Source organism: Somniosus microcephalus, chromosome 8 (genome assembly GCF_052327205.1).
Source record: "Somniosus microcephalus isolate GS21.2 chromosome 8, FLI_Smic_1.0, whole genome shotgun sequence".
Taxonomy (NCBI): Eukaryota; Metazoa; Chordata; class Chondrichthyes; order Squaliformes; family Somniosidae; genus Somniosus; species Somniosus microcephalus.
The window spans coordinates 99,375,609-99,397,258 of NC_140994.1; the positions used below are offsets into that span (position 1 = coordinate 99,375,609).

A 21,650-nucleotide genomic window follows, 5' to 3' on the forward strand; every position below is an offset into this window, starting at 1 on the left:
GGTGCTAATCCCAGGAACACCGGCCCTATAACGTTCCAAGATTTATAGGCTAGAGCACTCAGTTACCAGTGTAATCATCATTTGTGCCATTTATCCAGTCCATCACTGTATTCAGAGGACAGTGTTGTGACATTTGTTGCAGTGGATGGCTCCCTTATCAAATTAGGGTACACACGGGAATTAGATTAGTTGAGAAGAATTTGGTTATGGAGAAAAATAACAAGTTCTGTTGCAAAGAAAGCAGTAAAACTTGCAGGATAAAGCCTGAGATTGTCTCTGTTTGTCACTGAGGAATTACCCTGCTGATCTGAGAGTGGGGTTGTTTGGGTTATCCTCCGTACAGCAAGGTCTTCAGATAAGCTGCTTCTTTTGTTTATCTAGTATCTTACCAGAATCAAATCCGCTACTACCTCCTGTGCTGTAAAATCCTATTGGGCCAGAAATTCCAGAACGGGGCTTGCAGCGCGTGCAAGCCCCGTATTTGCACTTACCCCGCGCTCCTGCCGATCAGCTTCTGGGACGCCTGAACTTGGAGAAATAGAAAGCACATTCCCGGGCAGCGTATGACGTCACGCCGCCCAGGAGTGCAGCCAGCGCGGACCCAGGAGCGTGCAGTGTAAGTGAGACACGCCCCTTGAGGTCTCAGTTTCACTGGACACGCCCCCAATGTTTCTGTCAAGCTGCTTTGCTTTTTTACATGCAAAGCAGCAGTTTAAATAGGTTTTTGGAAGTTTTTTGAAGATTTTGGTAACTTTTATAAACTTTTTAAAATGTTTACATTATTTTGAGTAATCTGAAGTAGTTTTAAAGAGAATTAAAGCAATTTAAAGACTTTTAAAAGCCCTAAAATAATTTTTTAATTCCATTTACTTATTTAGCAATGTCGTCGTCATACGTGTCTTCACACTGTTCCCTTTGGGGAACTGTATGAAGTGGTGGAAGGATTTATGGCCGTGATTAACGCTCATTCTGTGACCGTAACCATCTTTGAACCAGCCATTAGGGCGGTTAGTCCTATGGCGGGAGGGTTTTACGGGCTCCCACAAGCTATACAAGGAGGGGGGGCCACCCACACCCACGGACGCAAATATCCCACTGGATGTCAACCCAGAATTTAGAGCCGGAGCTCCGACTCCACTTGCCGGGACTGTCTGGAGCGGGGTTCGAAACCCTACCCTGATCTGGCCCAGCGGCGGGGATCCTACCGCTATGACAAACGCCCAATCCGATTAGCAACGTGAAATTGCAGCATAGGGCTCCAGTCACGGGGAGGGAAAAGGCGCAGGAAACGTATGGGTGTCACCTTTTGTGCGGAGTGGGCCTTTTGCGTAGCAGTAAGCATCCCCGCCGCTGGGCCAGAAGGAGTAGGGTTTTGAACCCCACTCCAGACAGTCCCGGCAAGTGGAGTCGGAGCTCCAACTTTAAATTCTGGGTGGACATCCAGCGGGATACTTGCGTCCGTGGGTGTTGGTGGCCCCCCCCCCCCCCTCAGATGGGTTGTGGGAGCCCGTAAAACCCTCCCGCCATAGGACTAACCACCCTAATGGCTGGTTCAAAGATGGTTACGGTCACGGAATGAGCGTTAATCACGGCCATAAATCCTTCCACCACTTCATACAGTTCCCCAAAGGGAACAGTGTGAGGATACGTCCGATGATGACCTCTTGCGCAATGCACCTCCTTGGACCCTCAGTCGCAGATGCGAGGGGGCAAGTCGTGCAAGTGTTAAATTTTTTATTTTATTGACATGTAAAATGTTGGCCCCATAATTCCCTTCCAAATGCACGAGTACGGTCGGGGTACTTACGCATCTGGCCGGATGAAATGCCGGTTTTCAGCATGCACAGTGCATGTGGGGAAAACCGGCATTTCCTGTCCTCTGAACGAAGGGGTTCAGAGGCAGAACGCGTGCGACTGCACATGCAGCGCGTGCGCAGTATAATTCGCCGCTTTCATTAATGCTTTCAGTGAGGTCCAGTCATTACAACTTACACATGAAAAAAGCATGGGTGCAGTTGCTACAGAGGCTGCGGAGGAAGATATTTCTTATCGTGGAGCTTCTGAAAGTATGTATGTCTGTATATATTCCTTTGCGTGTTATGTATATATTCCTTTACTTATGTGTATGAATGTATTATTTAATTATGACTTTCAGAGAAAGTAACTTATTGGAAAATCATAATTAAAAACATACATTCATACACATTAGTAAAGGAATATAAAACATACATACATATACGTAAAGGAATATATGTGGACATACATACATAACTCATTCTCACATTCCATTCACACAGCCACAATTGCACCTTCTACCTACCGTTCTGAAAACCCTTTATATAAAAAAAAAAAAAAAATTTTAACTTTAAAACTTACTTAAAATTTCTTAAAATAACTTCCCTCCCTTTCCCAAACAAAAAAATTGCATTTCAAAAGCTCCACGATAAAATATATCTTCCTCCGCAGCCAATGAACCACTTTACACTTGCTTTTTTTCAGTGTAACTTCTAAGGACTTAACCTCACGGATTTCATGAATGAAATCCACGAAGTTCACTGCGCAAGCGCTGCCTGTGCAATCGCACGCGCTCGAGGTCTGGAAATGCCGGCGTTCCCCGCATGCGCTGTTCATGCTGAACGCCGGCATTTCCAACGGCCAGAAGCGTGAGTAAGCCGACCGTACTCACGCTTCTGGCCTGGCATTTCTGGCCCAATATTCTCTGCTGTCCCATTATTTAATGCCCTGACACAGAAAGTGAGCAAAAAGCTTTCAACATGTGACAGGAAAACTTTACAGGGGGGCTAAATTGAGCTCTGTAGTGCCCATTTTTAGGTGCTACGTGGCAACCTAATGCTCGAAAATTGGGTCCAAGATACGCGGCGCACACTGCCAACGGGATGTGCGCCGGACACCATCTTGGTAAAGGGATCTGCGCGCACGCACCTAACGACCGGCGACAACATGCAGAGCAGGCAGATTATGATATCAGTCAGTGTGCAACAATGATTTGGCGCCAGCGCTACTATTTTTGAACTCCACATTCCAGCCTACCTAACCTCGTACAATTGAACACGGTATGAAGGACCCCTCCTCCAGCCCTACTTAAAGGGATCCTGAACTAGTTACAGGTTAGTTGATGGATTATTTCTTCCGGCTGCTATTGCAATTGTACATGTTTTTGGAGCTTTCCTATACTTGGCTGAAGTTTGAATAGTCTGGCTGGTGTTGAAGTACTTTTCTGTTCATTTTAAAGCTTGTGCTGAAACAAGTTACTTCCAGACATGGGTGGTCTGATGGGCCTTCCTCTGGGAATTGAGCATGACCGGGAGAATGAAGAGAGGCCACACAGAGCAGGACAATCTGCTAGAAGAGGGAGGAGGAGGATGGGGAGAAGGAGGAGGCCATATCCGCCGAGGGTCTTTAGAGAGCAAATTTAGCGAGGACCAATGCTTGAGACGTCTTCGCTTCACTAAAGACGTCATGACTGAAATCTGCCAACTGCTGCAGCCACAACTGCAACCTCAAAGCAGGGCAAGGACAGCATTGACTGTGGATGTCATGTTTGAATGGCTGTCAGTGTGTGCGAGCTGTGAGTTGTGAATGTGCGGCTTGCAACAGTATGTGAGGGTGAGGTAAAGCATACGAATTTTAGCGTTGAGTACTGATTGATAGAGATTGTTGGTAGGTGGGTGATGGGGGTGTAGTGAATTGTGCCATGGATGAGGCTCGTGGTATAGTTGGTAAGCTGTACCATTTGAAGATGAACTCACTCACCTTGACAACTCATGTCAGATCGTTAAACAACTTCCTGGATTGCATTCATGTTATTGGAGCAACACTCCTGGCATTTGTTAGATCCGTGATTCTCAGGGTAGGCTGTTATTCAATAACCACACGGATGCTGTAACTTAACAATAAACAGGTATTTACTGGAGGAGGGTAGTCTCAAGACTGGGGGTACAGAGGCATGCTCAAGGCTTATATACAGGTGTGGTCACTGCCGGTACTACAGTATACAGGAGCTGTAAAAGTAGTTCTCTCTTAAAGGTACATACACTACAATTCCTCCCCTTTTAGATTAGCAGTACCCATAATATTCAAATAACAATTAACACTTTACATGCACATTAAACAGAAATAGTCCATTTATAGATTCAGTCTTTGGGGCGGCTTCCTGATCCTTTCTGGATAGCGCCTTTCCTGAGGTTCTTGTTCTTGGTGCGGAGGCGATTCTGGCCCCTTTCGTCGGTTAGTTCATCAGTTTCCACTGCTACTGGTTCTGAGGTAGATGCTACCGGTATGTCGGGTTCATCCCCAGGTACGCGAGACATGGGGTTGACTCGTTCCTGTGACGCTAAGATCTGGTCGACGTGGCGTCTCACAATGTTCTCCCTGACATCCACTGTGTACTTTAATGGCCCCTGCCGTGTGCATATCATTCCGGGTTGCCATTTCTCTGTTCGGTAGTCACGGGCCAAGACTGGTTGTCCTACATTGAAGCTCCTTGTCGGCTTCTCGTTGATGTGCTGGAATTGTTTGTCCTCAACATTTCTTCGCACATTTGGTCTGAGCAAGTCCAGACGAGATCTCAACCTTCGGTTAAAGAACATCATGGCCGGGGTCTGGTTGGTAACTGCATGTGTCGCGTTTCGGTAGGCTAATAAGAAATTGTCCACCTTATGCTGTAGTGGAATTTCATCGTCGCACATGGCCTTTATCGCCGCCTTAAAGGTTTGTACGAACCTCTCAGCCAATCCATTTGTGGCTGGATGATACGGGGCGGATGTGTAATGCCTTACCCCATTCCTTCTCATAAATTTTTGAAACTCTTCGGACACAAACTGTGGTCCATTATCAGAGCAAATCTGCTCTGGCAAGCCGTTCCTGGCAAATATGGTCCGTAGGACTGCAATCGTTTTCTCTAGTGGTTGAGGACATTTTTATCACCTCAGGCCATTTCGAGTGAGCATCCACTGCTATTAAGAACATTGAGTCCATGAATGGACCAGCAAAATCAATGTGCACCCGTTGCCATGGAAAGGAGGGCCACTCCCATGGGTGTAGAGGGGCATGTGGTGGTGCACTTTGGACCTTCTGGCATCCTGAGCAGCTCTTGGTTAGGTCCTCGATTTGTTGATCGATCCCCGGCCACCACACAAGCCCTAGCAAGGCTTTTCATTTTCACCCCTCCCAGATGACCTTCGTGAAGCTCATTTAGCACTCTCTCCCTTAACTTGGGTGGAATTACCACTCGGGATCCACACATCACTGTCCCCTGGCATACTGACAGCTGTTCTCTTCTGGATGAGAATGCTGGCAACAGTGAGTCGCCATGTGTTGGCCATCCCCTCACTGTCAAATCATATACCCGAGACAGTGTTGGATCATTGCGGGTCTCCTTCTCTATATCCGCGTTCGTTACTGGCAGTCGTTCAATTATTGACAAATAAAATATCTCGATAGGGTCCACTGCTGCTGCTTCCTCCACAGTAGGCAGTGGCAGGCGCGATAGCCCATCAGCGTTCCCATGCTGTTTCGTGCCTTTATATTCTATTTCATATTGATTCGCCCCTAGAAACAGGGACCATCTTTGTAACCGTTGTGCAGTCATCACTGGAACGCCCTTCTTAGGATTAAAGATGGAGACAAGTGGTTGGTGGTCAGTCAGCAAGGTGAACTTCTGCCCATGCAGATAGTGGTTGAATTTTTTTACTCCCCATACTAGGCTGAGGGCCTCCCTGTCAATCTGGGCGTAGTTGCGCTCGGCTGAGGTTAGTGACCGAGACGCAAAGGCTACTGGCCTCTCCAACCCGTCTGGGAATTTGTGCGACAGCACCGCTCCAATACCATAGGGTGAAGCATCACATGCCAAATGAATTGGTAGTGCTGGGTTGAAATGGGCCAACACCTCTTTTGATGTGATCAATTCTTTACACTTCTGGAAAGCTCGTCTACGTCCGTCATCCCACTTCCATGGTACCCCTGTTTGCAGTAGGGTGTTCAGTGGGTGCAATACCGTGGACAAATTTGGTAAGAACTTGTAGTAGTTTACCAGCCCGAGGAACGACCTCAGTTGTGACACATTTTCCGGTGCTGGAGCCTTGACTACTGTCTCAATCTTTTCAGGGGACTTATGCAACCCCTCTTTATCGATGACGTGGCCACAATACGAGATCTGTTTCTGGAAAAACTCACACTTGTGGCGATTAGCTCGTAGCTCATACTCCTTTAATCTGGTGAATACCTTCTCCAAGTTGGCGAGGTGATCACTGTCATTTTCGCCCGTGACCAAGATGTCGTCCAAATAACACTGGGTCCCTGGAATCCCTTGCAGGACCTGACCCATTGCCCTTTGCCAGATAGCCGGAGCCGAGGCTACTCCGAACACCAGCCGGTTGTATTGATAGAGACCTTTATGAGTGTTAATCGTAAGGTATTGTTTTGAAGCTTCTTCTACCTCCATTTGCAAGTACGCCTGGGCTAGATCAATTTTGGTGAAGCGTTTACCTCCAGAAAGCGAGGCGAAAATATCCTCAATTCGTGGAAGCGGATATTGTACCGTGTGAAGGACTGGGTTCACTGTCACCTTGAAATCCCCACAGATGCGGACCTTCTTTGGTTCCCGAGGCGTATTACTCAACGACCTCTTCATTACAGGAACGATGGGTGTAGCCCACTCGCTCCAGTCCACTTTGGACAGTACTCCTGAACGTTCCAACCCTTCCAGCTCTGCTTCAACAGCTGGTATGATCGCATAAATCACTGGTCTGGCCTTAAGAAACTTTGGGCTTGCATTTTCCTCTATTTTAATCGTTGCTGTTATTCCTTTTAGTGTTCCTAGTCCCTCCTGGAACACTTCTTTTGCGTCAGTTAGCATTTTTGACAGTCGCCCAGGTGTGACGTCGTCTTCCCTCTTGGCCTCAACCTTCAGTGCCTGTATGGAATGCCAATCTAATTGTATCTTCCGGATCCATTCACGTCCTCGCAGTGGTGGTCCTCCATCTGGCAATACATATATATCCATTTTAGGTATTTCCTGGCCTTTATATATCACTTTCACCCTTATTTTTCCTTTGGGGTAGACTTTTTGCCCCGTATACGTCTTCAAGACAATCTCTGTAGCTTTCAAGGGTATATGTGAAAATAGCTGCTTGTAGTCCCTTTGGTTTATGACTGTTAGGGCTGATCCTGTGTCCAATTCCATTTTCACTTGGACTCCGTCTATCTTGAGTGTAACCCAGATAGTCTGGTGATCCTCCATTTCGGTTACCTTATGTAGTTTCAGACAACTCAGCTGCTTGCTTCCGGAGTCTGTGTCACTTTTCTGTTCGTCTAAACCACTGTCCATCACCTGGTGTACCTTTTTGTACTTCTCCTGTGGAGATTTCTTACTGTTGGTTTTCTTCCCAGAGCTGCAGACTCTTGCTATGTGTCCTGCTTTTCCACACTGTCTGCACACTTGGTCCTTGAACCAACAATCTTTCTGGTCATGTGTTGTTCTGCCGCAGCGATAGCACTTCCCTGTTCCATAGGACATTTCATTGGTGCCATATTCTTGCGGTCTCCGTTGTATCTCTGCAGCGCCCCTTGCGGCTGCTTCGTGTGATACTGCCATACTGAAAGCCTTGTCCAGCGTCAGATCCTTTTCTGATAGAAGCCGTTTCTGGGTTCCTTCACTTTGTAGCCCACACACAAACTTGTCCCTTAACGTATCTGCTAGTCCCGCTCCAAACTGGCAGTGTTTCGATAGCTTGCGCAGTTCCGTTAGGTACTCAGCATTGCTTTCGTCTTTGTGTTGGTTCCTTTTATGGAACTTAAATCGTTCTGCTATCAGCAGCGGTGTGGGGTTTAAGTGGTCCTGTAGGATTTCTACTATGCTTTCGAAATTCTTGTTCACCGGCTTCTCTGGGGTTATTAGATTTCGCAGTAACCCATAAGTTTTTGCACCCATGGAATTTAACAAAACCAGTGCTTTACTAGCATCTGGCACTTCATTCGCCCTGCAGTACACCTCAATACGTTCCACATATGTCGCCCAATCTTCGACTTCATTGTCGAACGTAGAGATACTGCCACTCTTCGGCATCCCTGGGTGTGATTTAACTGTCAAAAATGGCGTCTCCCGCGCTTCCCCTTTTTCTCCGCTGGCACAAAATGGCGTCTCCCGCGCTCTCCCTTCTTCTCCCCGCGGACCCTGTTCAGCCCGTGAGCTCTGGCTGCTCTGCGCGTTCTTCTTTTTATTTTATTTTTCTCGACGCCGCTAGGTCTTGAACCCGGCTGTTGCTTTACCCTCTCTCTCTCCGGTTTGTTTTGGTTTTTTCTCGATGCCGCTAGGTTTTCAACCCCCGGCTGCGCCCTGTGCGCTTCACCCTCTGTCTTACCCCGTCGACGCTGCTCGGCTATCTCTCCGCCGTCGGTCGGCTCCAGCCGCCGCTGCCCGGGAAGGGTCTGCGTTGGACCTGTCGTCAGTCTCTTGCTGATCGCCGTGGCTGGGGAACCAAGCCCGGCTCTCCACAGCCTCCCCTGCGATGTTCACTCTCTGCCTTACGACTGGGCGGTTGCTCGTGGTTGACGCCCGTGTTCCTGGCCTCGACTCTTTTTTTGTTGCAGGTAGATTCGAATCGACACTCGTCGCCACTGATAGATCTGTGATTCTGAGGGTAGGCTGTTATTCAATAACCACACGGATGCTGTAACTTAACAATAAACAGGTATTTACTGGAGGAGGGTAGTCTCAAGCCTGGGGGTACAGAGGCATGCTCAAGGCTTATATACAGGTGTGGTCACTGCCGGTACTACAGTATACAGGAGCTGTAAAAGTAGTTCTCTCTTAAAGGTACATACACTACAGCATTGACCTTCGCCTCTACTTCTTCCCACTGCCTCCTGAGCATATGTCTGGAGGGCTCCCTGCGGATATAGGACATCTCCCACCCCCCCCCCTCTCCTCGTCTTGCACCAAGACCTCCAGTGCATTGTTTGAAAACCTTGAACAGTTTCTTGCATGTTCAGCCATTGCTCAAAGTTTCACAGATTTACTTTACAAAAACCTCCCACCACTTCTTGCAGCCTCAATGCACCTCCCCTTTAAGTAGCACTAGCCACTCGCGATATCAGGTCCCCTGGTGATGCATGCAGCCAATGAACAGTGCGGATAGCACTGGCTGCACACAGCAATCACGTAAAGCAGCAAGCTGCACAAGTTTACCGTGTCGCCTGCAACGCAATGAACGGGCGCGGGTTAATCGCGTACCGCAATCCCCACACCCGTTTTCAGGAGTTAGTCAATTCAACCCCCACAAACTTTAATGTTTTGTCATTCCCGATTATTAGCAAAAAGTCATTTCTAGCTTTAAGTTTTGCTTTGCTGCTATCTAATTGGCCATTACTGCTATTATTATGCAAAATCTTTCTCCCCAGTCATATTCTAGGAAGAAAATTCAGCAAGATACAGATGCCATGGCTGTTCCCACCCCCATCACACACCCGCGAAAGTAACTTTTATCACTGGAAACCACCTATGCGTGGATATCGGGGAGGACAGGATCGGGCTTGACTGTCACATCTGCTGTGCTCAATTACCCTGCCAGCACTCACTAGGCTGACACGGGAAGAATGACTGGCTACTTGGCAAGGTACCAGAGGGCTGTCAGCACTTACGAATCATGCTCCAGCCCGAGGCAGTGCCATCAGGCGAGGAGGGGAGGAAATTGGGGAAAATGGAAAAAACAGATGCTTCCCATTCTGGAGTCAGGAACAAACAAAATCATTTCATTCATTCCAGGGTTGATATGCAATTAACTGAAAATACACTGCTGAATCACATATTTCATTCTGAAAGTTTATTGATACTTTTTTGTCTCAATATATTTTCCAGTTAAGTTCTTAAACAGCCTCCCCACCGCCCCCACCCCCCCCCCCCCCCCACCCCCCCAAGACAATTCTTGAAAATTCAGGTGTGGTGTGAAATCAAGTAGCAAATTACAGTCCGGAGCCTGCAGAGTGTGAATGAAGAGTGCATATCAAGATATGTTATCAAACATACATCAGAAACAGGTAATGTGATTCCCCTGCACCCAAATATTTTCTTTCTGCCCCTTCTGAATGCACTGACCCTTTGGGTTCTGGTTCCACAGGCACTGACCCTTTAGGTTGTGGTACCATAGACACTATGACCCATGGGTGTGGCACCATAGACACTGTGACCCATGGGTTGTGGTACCATAGACACTGTGACCCATGGGTTGTGGTACCATAGACACTATGACCCATGGGTGTGGCACCATAGACACTGTGACCCATGGGTGTGGTACCATAGACACTGTGACCCATGGGTGTGGTACCATATACACTGTGACCCATGGGTTGTGGTACCATAGACACTGTGACCCATGGGTGTGGTACCATAGACACTGTGACCATGGGTTCTGGTACCATAGACACTGTAACCCATGGGTTCTGGTACCATAGACACTGACCCATGGGTTCTGGTACCATAGACACTGACCCATGGGTTTTAGTACCACAGACACTGACCCATGGGTTGTGGTACCATAGATACTGACCCATGGGTTGTGGTACCATAGACACAGACCCATGGGTGTGGTACCATAGACACAGACCCATGGGTTGTGGTACCATAGACACTGACCCATGGGTTCTGGTACCATAGACACTGACCCATGGGTTCTAGTATCATAGACACTGACCCAAGGGTTCTGGTACCATAGACACTGACCCATGGGTTCTGGTACCACAGACACTGACCCATGGGTTCTGGTACCACAGACACTGACCCATGGGTTCTGGTACCATAGACACTGACCCATGGGTTCTAGTATCATAGACACTGACCCAAGGGTTCTGGTACCATAGACACTGACCCATGGGTTCTGGTACCACAGACACTGACCCATGGGTTCTGGTACCACAGACACTGACCCAAGGGTTCTGGTACCATAGACACTGACCCATGGGTTCTAGTACCACAGACACTGACCCATGGGTTCTGGTACCACAGACACTGACCCATGGGTTCTGGTACCACAGACACTGTGACCCATGGGTTCTGGTACCACAGACACATGACCCATGGCTTCTAGTACCACAGACACTGACCCATGGGTTCTAGTACCACAGACACTGACCCATGGGTTCTAGTACCATAGACACTGACCCATGGGTTCTGGTACCATAGACACTGACCCATGGCTTCTAGTACCACAGACACTGACCCATGGCTTCTAGTACCACAGACACTGACCCATGGGTTCTAGTACCACAGTAACTGACCCATGGGTTCTGGTACCATAGACACTGACCCATGGGTTCTGGTACCATAGACACTGACCCATGGCTTCTAGTACTACAGAAACTGACCCATGGGTTCTGGTACCATCGACACTGACCCATGGGTTGTGGTACCATAGACACTGACCCATGGGTTCTGGTACCACAGACACTGACCCATGGGTTCTAGTACCACAGACACTGACCCATGGGTTCTGGTACCATCGACACTGACCCATGGGTTGTGGTACCATAGACACTGACCCATGGGTTCTGGTACCACAGACACTGACCCATGGGTTCTAGTACCACTGACACTGACCCATGGGTTCTGGTACCATAGACACTGACCCATGGGTTGTGGTACCATAGACACTGACCCATGGGTTCTGGTACCACAGACACTGACCCATGGGTTCTAGTACCACAGACACTGACCCATGGGTTCTGGTACCATAGACACTGACCCATGGGTTGTGGTACCATAGACACTGACCCATGGGTTGTGGTACCATAGACACTGACCCATGGGTTCTGGTACCACAGACACTGACCCATGGGTTCTGGTTCCTCAGGTGCTGGTTGCCCTCTAGTACCTCACTCATGGCCTTTTCCATGTGTGAGGCTGGACACTGACTGTTACTTGACCGCACACACATGCACTTTTCAGCAAGGGTCGCTCATTAGCGATTACGAGTTGGGTCCTTCATCACTTCCTAGGACACTGAGGCCAGTTATGTTTCAACCAGCACTGCACTGTTTGAGATCAGCACAGACCAGAATCATGTCTGGGCCCTTCAGGGTCTGTATGATCCAGCATTTAGTGACTACACTTCAAATGATCTTCATTGGCTGTGACGCCTGAGGTGGCGAAAGGTGCTATATAAATGCATGTTTTTTCTTCCTTATAGTCCACACAGTGAATTTACCCCCCAACCAGTCGAGTTGGAAGGGACATTTTAATCATCCTAATTCATTAGCCTCCGTCACATTTGTTTCCCTTTATTTAATTGTGATGCAGTTTTCAATTCTCTTAGTCCTAAGACACACAGTATTCCAGGGGCTCCCTCATGAGATCCCGTTCTCTGCACCCTTCAGTCCTCTTAATGGCGGGGGGGGTGGGGGGCAATACTAAGATTTTTTTTTAAATGGCCATCTTCAGGGGTCCAGGCACTCGACCTGTCCTGGATTCCCAGCAGGGCCACTTACACCTTTCTGGAGACCATTATGCCTCATCTGACTCGGCGTATCAGCAGGGATATGCCAGGTCCGTTCCCTCAGCGTAGGGAGACACTGCCCTCAGACAGGCTTCCACCGACACGGGTGGCGTTGTAAGGATTGGGCGGAGGTCAAGCAGCAGTTCCCAAATCAAATCGGGGCCTGGTGTATCCGTAGTGTGTGAGAAGAAGGCTGATTTTATCTGGAGCAAACCATCCCTTCAGAACATTTGTTGAAGTTACAACCTGCAAATATTCCAGCCAGGACAGCTCTGAGTCAATAACTTCCATCTAACTGATATAGAATGAACAGCAAGTGCTCAAGTGTTTACATAGGAACTGGAGTAGCTCATTTAACCCCTCGAGCCAGTGCTGCTGCTTCCCTGTTGATGTCTTACTGTTTCTTTTTTAAATATTCCCACTAGGAGTTTGAACTTGATATTGTGTCGATTGTGAATGACACAGTTGGGACAATGATGACCTGTGCATATGAAGATCCACATTGTGAAGTTGGTATGATTGTCGGTGAGTAACTTATTGGGAGCCTTCTGACACCTGCAGCATTTAACTGGTTTATGGTCTAAGCATGATGAAAGCTTAGAAGTAGTTCTTTGCCTGTTCTGAAACCTTGGGTTAAATGTTAAGATTTAGCACCCACGTTCTGGAGCTTTGCTCGATGTTAGGACAGATAGGCTAATTGAGTGTGGACGTTTGTACCCAGTTATTTGTCCACCTGATTTTCGATCATTAACCTTAATAACTGGGAAATTCGGAGGGCTGCCAATTGGGGCCCATTGATTGAAACTCTACATCAGGAGCACTAACTTGTAAAACATGTTATACGGCTCATTTTTTCACTGTGTTTCCGATGGAAGTCTCACCTGCCAGGAGCACACACTGTACACGATTTACCGACCAATTCTCACTCACAGAAACTCACAGAAACCCCACAATGCAGATAGAGGCCATTTCGGCCCATCGAGCCTGCACCGACACATATCCCACCCGATCCCCGTAACCCCTACACCAACACATATCCCACCCTATCCCCGTAACCCCACGTATTTAATCCCCCTAACACTAACGGTCAATTTTTATCATAGCCAATCAACCTAACCCGCACATCTTTGGACTGTGGGAGGAAACCGGAGCACCCGGAGGAAACCCACGCAAACACGGGGAGAATGTGCAAACTCCACACAGACAGTCGCCCGAGGCCGGATTCGAACCCGGGTCCCTGGCGCTGTGAGGCAACAGTGCTAACCACTATGCCACCGTGCTGCCCATTCATAGTTCAATCACTGCCCGCACGCACTCAAACTTCTGATATCCCCTCCATCGGAAGGGCAAAGTCAAAAATTACCCCTTATAGTTTTTTTTATTCGTTCACAGGATGTGGACGTCGCTGGAAAGGCCAGCATTTATTGCCCATCCCTAATTGCCCTTGAGAAGGTGGCGGTGAGCCACCTTCTTGAACCACTGCAGTCCATGTCCAAATTTTAAAGCACTAAAATTTGTCGTGCTAAATCACATGGAGGTCCAGTTTTGTCAAAAGGGAACAGGCTAAATGTAGAAGTAGCACAGTAAGTGCCCATTAACATCAGATCTCAGAGCCTGCTATATCGCACAAGCATTGAATAATCCAGCTTTAGCATTATTCACAGATTGCCCGTAAAATTGTATCACTCCTGTATTTTTAAGTGCATTTTTTCCCTCAGATTAGCCTTGACTCAAGTGTAGCACCCTTGCCTCAGAGTCAAAAGGCTGTGAGTTCAAGTCCCACTCCAGAGACTTCAGCACGAAATCCAGGCTGACACTCCAGTGCCGTACTGAGGGAATGCTGCACTGTCAGAGATGCAGCCGGATGAGATGTTAAACCGAGGTCCCATCTGCTCTCTCAGGTGGACGTAAAAGATCCCATGGCACTATTTCAAAGAAGAGCAGGGAATTCTCCCCAGTGTCCTGGCCAATATTTATTCCTCAACCAATGTCACTAAAACAGATGATCTGGTCATTTATCTCACTACTGTTTGCGGGTACTTGCTGCTGTGTTTCCCACATTACAATAATGGCTACATTTCAGAAGTACTTCATTGGCTGTAAAGTGCTTTGGGACGTCTTAAGACCATGCTATATAAGTGCAAGTTATTTCTTCCTTTCTTTTCAGTTGTGCGTCATATAAGGTGTGATCATGTGTCCCTGTGGGGAGCTGTGCTCGCAGAAACTGCGGGTTGGAGATGAGTGACAACACTAGCCCTGATTCTTTGACCCGGGCTCTCTGCTGCAATTAGCCGTATCGGCTGGAACATTTCACAGAGCTGCTCCTGCTCTGCTGGTGTTACTTCACCAGAAGCAGGCTCAAAGGGCAGAATGGCTTACTCCTGCTCCTATTTCTTATGTTCTTAAGCGTGAGGGAAACCACACGCGTAAACGTCGTGTCCACCGCACTTCCAGTGAAATATTAGCCGTGGACCCGGTCTTAATCTCCACACCCAGTCCCCCAAAAGGGGAGATGTGACTGCAAGTATCTTGGGACTTGTCGATTTCTTGCAGCCAAATATCTTGGGACTTGTCGATTTCTTGCAGCCAAATAACTTGGCATGGCCTCAGCAACAGATGATAGAATCAAACAGCGCATAAGTAGGCCATTCACCCTTGTGCCTGTGCTGGCCCTTTGAAAGAGTTATCCATTTAGTGTCATTCCCCTACAAGCATTATCCAGAATAACTTTTAAAAGGAAAATTGATATGTATTTGAAAAAGAAAAAATGAAAAAGATTTGAGGAAAGGGCAGGAGAAAGGGACTAAGCGGATAGCTGTGCCCTGACCAGGGCACTGACCCGGCACTCTAACCAGTCCTTGAGCTGGTTCTTTTCATCATTTGATTTCTTTCTTTCAAGGAGCTTGAGTGTGACCCACCCCCACCTGCTCAACATACAGAATATGCGGCTGGAATAAAATCACTCTCCTCAAACTGGCCCAGTACCACTGCGCTCGCTCCTCTGCTACCAGCCAGGTCCACTCTGACCATCAGCCATCCAGGCCTGCAAGCAAATTGTCAGCCAGCTTGGCCTGAGACCCTGACTGCCACCTCCCTCCCAAGCCCCCATGCCTTCTTTACCAAGATCTCTGCACTGAGCGACTCCTCATCCTCGGTCATTTCTCTGCTCTTCTATGCTAACTCTTCACATCAACTTCCCAACCTACACCCACAGCCATCCCCTCAACCTCATCATCACCTCAAAGGTTTCAATCACCAACAAGGGAGTCCACATTGCCTGCTTCTAAGCCCCACCACCTTCACCATTTTCCTCTTGGAAAAAACTGCCCGTAACTCTCTCTCCAACAGACTCTTAAGCTCCCTAGAACCCTCTGCCTTGCTACCTCCAATTCAAAATCCTCCTAAAGAACCTTGGCGTCAGTCACCTCCATACTGCAAATTGGCTGCCGTGTTTCCTACATTACAACAGTGACTACGCTTCAAAAGTGCTTAATTGGCTGTAAAGAGCTTTGGGACGTCCTGAGGCCATGAAAGGCGCTGTAGAAATGCAAGCTCTTTTACTGTTATACTGGGAGTCCATTCACCTCCCTGAAGCACCAGGTGATGTTTACTGCATTAAAGACATTACATGAGCACAAGTTGTTCTAATTTTTAAATCTTTGCCTTCCAAATGCTTCTGTGTTCTCTGAACCCAAGGCAAAACTCAGAGTGAATTGCAGCATTCATTGTTTTATTTTAATTTGAAACCACAAGGCCATTTGTGTGGTAATATTTTGATGCTGCAGCTTTTAATGTCGATATCGCTGTTTCTGTGCAGGGACCGGCAGCAATACCTGTTACATGGAAGAGGCGAGAAACACAGAGACTGTGGAGGGAGATGAGGGGCTCATGTGTGTGAACATGGAGTGGGGAGCTTTCGGTGACAACGGATGCCTTGATGATATCAGGACGGAGTACGACAACGCTGTGGATGATCTGTCGTTAAACCAAGGGAAACAAAAGTGGGTTGATACAATGATGATTTGATACACCAATCGGAATCATTTTAGCCGGATTGGGGTTACAGTATAGTTAGGCAGTAGCAGCTTGTCAACCTGGAGATGCTTCACCTCTGGCTGCACTTATTTAACATTTGGGAAATCTTGCGTTGTTTAAGGTCAGCATAAGGTCAGCAAAATAGACTGGTGTCGATTCCCCGCCCATATTTCATTGCTTTGTCAGCCATGAGTATTGGTGAGATACTGATGTTCATATAATGAGCTGCACGTGTACATCCAAGTTTTGTGCAGCAAGTACTCAGTGCAAGGCTTTAAAATGCTGATTTGCTTTTGTGGAGTAAATTTAGATATTTATTGGGATATAACAGAAATATAATTAATGTTTATACAACAATTGAGACACTGGGGGGCCTTAAGTGGAAAATGTTGCAGAAATGTTTAACAGTTTTTTTGTCTCTGTCACTACCAGATATGAAAAAATGATCAGTGGGATGTATCTGGGTGAGATTGTGCGAAATGTGGTCATTGACTTCACCAGACGAGGATTCCTGTTCAGAGGGCAGATCTCTGAGAGGCTAAAAACTAGAAGCATCTTTGAAACAAAGTTTCTGTCCCAGATAGAAAGGTATGCGGTCTTTTTTTAGATGACCCACCCAGTTTGACTATGCTGGTATTCATGGCTGACGTCCCATTTTGTTCTCTACATGTGAACAGTGACCGGCTGGCTCTGCTTCAGGTCCGTGCAATCCTTCAGCAGCTGGGCCTGGACAGCACTTGTGACGACAGTATCATCGTGAAGGAGGTGTGCGGTGTTGTTTCCAAGAGAGCGGCCCAGCTCTGTGGTGCAGGAATGGCTGCTGTCGTTGACAAAATAAGGGAGAACCGGAAGTTGGATTGCCTGGAGATCACTGTCGGTGTCGATGGAACTCTCTACAAGCTCCACCCACAGTAAGCGTTGAATTTTTAAAAATTATTTTTGTGCTGATTAGATGAAGGGTATTGTGCTAAGGAATGGAACACTTTTCATTTCAGGCACCCAATGTCGGCATCAAGCATTCTAAGGTCAGGAAGAGTACAGCCAGATACAGAGTAAAGCTCCCTCTAAGTTGCCCCATCAGTGTGCCTTAGTAAAACGCCCCCTAGTAAACCAGTGTGCCATTTGTTCCATTTCACACCACACCATCCTCGGGTCTGTCTGAGTAACATTGACAATTAGTGACAAACTAGGGCCAGTTTTGTACTGTGGACGTATACCCTCTAGGAACTGGACTGAGATTGTCCAAACTCATACCACATAGCGTTTAACCTTGTTTAAAATAAGAGTGCAACATTAGCCTAAAAATTACATTTACAATCAAAAATTATTGGATGAATTGCTCATTGAATTGGATGAAATGGTTTGCCATTTAAGAATTCAAAAGATTTTACTTTTCACTATGACTAACTTCCAAATAGAAAGAACTGAGAGAGAAAGACCCCGACATCTCTGATCTTAACGCCCCGAGCGAGCCTTTTGCGGGGCATTGGGTAGAGGAGAAAGGGGCAGAGACCTGTGAGCTGGGCCTTGGGCCCATTAACACACGACGTGCAGTTCCAGTGAAGTTAGGGCAGGGATGGGAGCACTGTATCTGAGTCTAGGGCTGGTAGACAGATAATATTTAATTACATAAAAGAGGCATCAAATCGCCGAGGTGACATAAGAACATAGGAGCAGGAGTAGGCCATATGGCCCCTCGAGCCTGCTCCACCATTCAATAAGATCATGGCTGATCATCGGCCTCAACTCCACTTTCCCGCCCGATCTCCATATCCCGTGATTCCCCATGAGTCCAAAAATCTATCGATCTCAGCCTTGAATATACTCAAAGACTCAGCATTCACAGCCCTCTGGGGCAGAGAATTCCAAAGGGTCATAACCCTCTGAGTGAAGAAATTCCTTCTCGTCTCAGTCTTATATGACTGGCCCCTTATTCTGAGACTATGCCCCCTTGTTCTAGACACTCGAGCTAGGGGAAACAACCTCTCAGCATCTACCCTGTCAATCCCCTTTAGTATCTTGTATGATTCAATGAGATCACCTCTCATTCTTCTAAACCCCAAAGAATATAGGCCCGTTCTACACAATCTCTCATCATAGGACACCCCTCTCACCCCAGGAATCAAATCTAGTGAACCTTCATTGCACTGCCTCCAAGGCAAGTATATCCTTCCTTAGATAAGGAGACCAGTACTGTGCACAGTACTCCAGGTGTGGTTTCGCCAAGGCCCTGTACAATTGTAGCAAGACTTCCTTACTCTTATACTCCAACCCCCTTGCAATAAAGGCCAACATGCCATTTGCCTTCCTTACTGCTTTCTGTATCTGCATGCTAGCTTTCTGTGTTTCTTGCAAGAGGACACTTAAATCTCTCTGAACACCAGCATTTGAAAGTTTCTCACCATTTAAAAAATATTCTGTTTTTCTATTCTTCCTACCAAAGTGAATAACCTCACATTTCCTTACATTATACTCCATCTCCCACTTTACTGCCCACTCACTTAGTCTATCTATATCCCTTTGCAGACTCTTTATGTTCTTCTCACAGCTTACTGTCCCACCTAGCTTTGTATCATCAGCAAACTTGGATACATTACACTTAGTCCCTTCATCTAGGTCATTAATATAGATTGTAAATAGCTGAGGTCCCAACACTGATCCTTGCAGCACCCCACTAGTTACAGCATGCCAACCTGAAAATGAGCCATTTATTCCTACTCTCTGTTTTCTGTCCGTTAACCAATCCTCTATCCATGCTACTATATTACCCCCAACCCCATGAGCCCTTATCTTGTGTAATAATCTTTTATGTGGCACCTTATCAAATGCCTTTCAGAAATCCAAATATACTACATCCACCGGTTCCCCTTTATCTACCCTGCTAGTCACATCCTCAAAAAACTCTTAATAAATTTGTTAACCGCGATTTCCCTTTCATAAAACCACGTTGACTACCTAATCATGTTATGATTTTGTAAGTGCCCTGATACCACTTCCTTAACAATGGATTCCAGCATTTCCCCGATGACTGATGTCAGGCTAACTGGCCTGTAGTTCCCTGTTTTTTCTCTCCCTCCTTCCTTGAATAGCGGTGTTACATTTGCTACCTTCCAATCCGTTGGGACCATTCTAGAATCTAGGGAATTTTGGAAGATCAAAACCAATGCATCCACCATCTCTTCAGCCACCTCTTTTAGAACCCTAGAATGTAAGACGTCAGGTCCAGAGGATTTGTCTGCTTTTAGTCCCATTAGTTTCTCTAGTACCTTTTCTCTGCTTATAATAATTACTTTAAGTTCCTCACCCTCATTAGACCTTTGGTTCCCCACTATTTTTGGTATGCTTTTTGTGTCTTCTACTGTGAAGACAGATACAAAATATTTGTTTAACGTTTCTGCATTTCCTTATTCCCCATAATAATTTCTCCTGTCTCAGCCTCTAAGGGACCAATGTTTACTTTTGCTACTCTCTTCCTTTTTACATACTTGTAGAAGCTCTTACAATCTGATTTTATATTTCTTGCTAATTTTCTCTCATTCTATTTTTTCCCTTTTTATCAATTTTTTGGTCATCTTTTGCTGGCTTCTGAAACTCTCCCAATTCTCAGGCTTATACTATATTCTTCGCAACATTATAAGCTTTTTTCAATTTAATGCTATCCTTAACTTCTTTAGTTAGCCATGGTTGGATCACTTTTCCCGTGTTTTTGTTTCTCACTCTCCTCAGGTTATGCCATGTGAGAGTAATGCCTAAGAAACACCCATAGAAACACGGCTTTAAGAGTTCCCTGAAGACACCTAAAAGCAGAAGTAGTTTAAAGGAGTTGTTGCTGTTTTGAAGTCTCCAAGAAACGGATAGTCATTACCAAAATGTTTTACTGCAGTTGGCCTTGGCCGTGTGCGCTGTTCTAGAAGGCAGCTTGGTTCTGTTCATCACAATGGGGCATCCCTGGCCTCGGCTCATTCCTTGTGTAGAATTTAGGGGGACTTCTTGGTCTGGGAGGGGCCTCGCAGTGACAGCAGCAGAACCTCAGGGCCTCAGAGTGACTGAAGCAGAACCTCGGGGCCACACAGTGACTGTGGCAGAACCTTGGGGCCACACAGTGACTGCAGCAGAACCTTAGGGCCTCACAGTGACTGCAGCAGAACCTCAGGGCCTCAGAGTGCTCTGTGATCAGGTGTATACCGGGAGTGCTCTGTAAATAGCTGTATACCAGGGGTGCTCTGTAAATTGGTGTATACCGGGAGTGCTCTGTGAGCAGGTGTATACCGGGAGTGCTCTGTGAGCAGGTGTATACCGGGAGTGCACTGTGAGCAGGTGTATACCGGGAGTGCTCTATAAATAGGTGTATACCAGGGGTGCTCTGTAAATTGGTGTATACCGGGAGTGCACTGTGAGCAGGTGTATACCGGGAGTGCTCTATAAATAGGTGTATACCAGGGGTGCTCTGTAAATTGGTGTATACCGGGAGTGCTCTGTGAGCAGGTGTATACCGGGAGTGCTCTGTGAGCAGGTGTATACCGGGAGTGCTCTGTGAGCAGGTGTATACCGGGAGTGCTCTGTGAGCAGGTGTATACCGGGAGTGCTCTGTGAGCAGGTGTATACCGGGAGTGCTCTGTGAGCAGGTGTATACCGGGAGTGCTCTGTGAGCAGGTGTATACCGGGAGTGCTCTGTGAGCAGGTGTATACCGGGAGTGCTCTGTAAATAGGTGTATACCGGGAGTGCTCTGTGAATAGGTGTATACCGGGAGTGCTCTGTAAATAGGTGTATACCGGGAGTGCTCTGTAAATAGGTGTATACCAGGGGTGCACTGTAAATTGGTGTATACCGGGAGTGCTCTGTGAGCAGGTGTATACCGGGAGTGCACTGTGAGCTGGTGTATACCGGGAGTGCTCTGTGAGCAGGTGTATACCGGTAGTGCCCTGTGAGCAGGTGTATACCGGGAGTGCACTGTGAGCTGGTGTATACCGGGAGTGCTCTGTGAGCAGGTGTATACCGGGAGTGCACTGTGAGCTGGTGTATTCTGGGAGTGCTCTGTGAGCAGGTGTATACCGGGAGTCCTCTGTGAGCAGGTGTATACCGGGAGTGCACTGTGAGCAGGTGTATAC

The 21,650-nt window shown here is 47.2% G+C and overlaps 1 protein-coding gene across 1 annotated transcript in view; it reads left to right on the plus strand.

Moving 5' to 3' along the window:
* Positions 1 to 21,650, plus strand: part of LOC147113721 (hexokinase-1-like) — a 151,033-nt gene that overhangs the window by 127,351 nt on the left and 2,032 nt on the right. The window contains exons 14-17 of the mRNA XM_085995041.1: positions 12,932 to 13,031; positions 16,324 to 16,507; positions 16,974 to 17,129; positions 17,219 to 17,452. Of these exons, the coding sequence (XP_085851167.1) occupies positions 12,932 to 13,031; positions 16,324 to 16,507; positions 16,974 to 17,129; positions 17,219 to 17,452 (674 nt within the window). The remainder of the gene's footprint in view (positions 1 to 12,931; positions 13,032 to 16,323; positions 16,508 to 16,973; positions 17,130 to 17,218; positions 17,453 to 21,650) is intronic.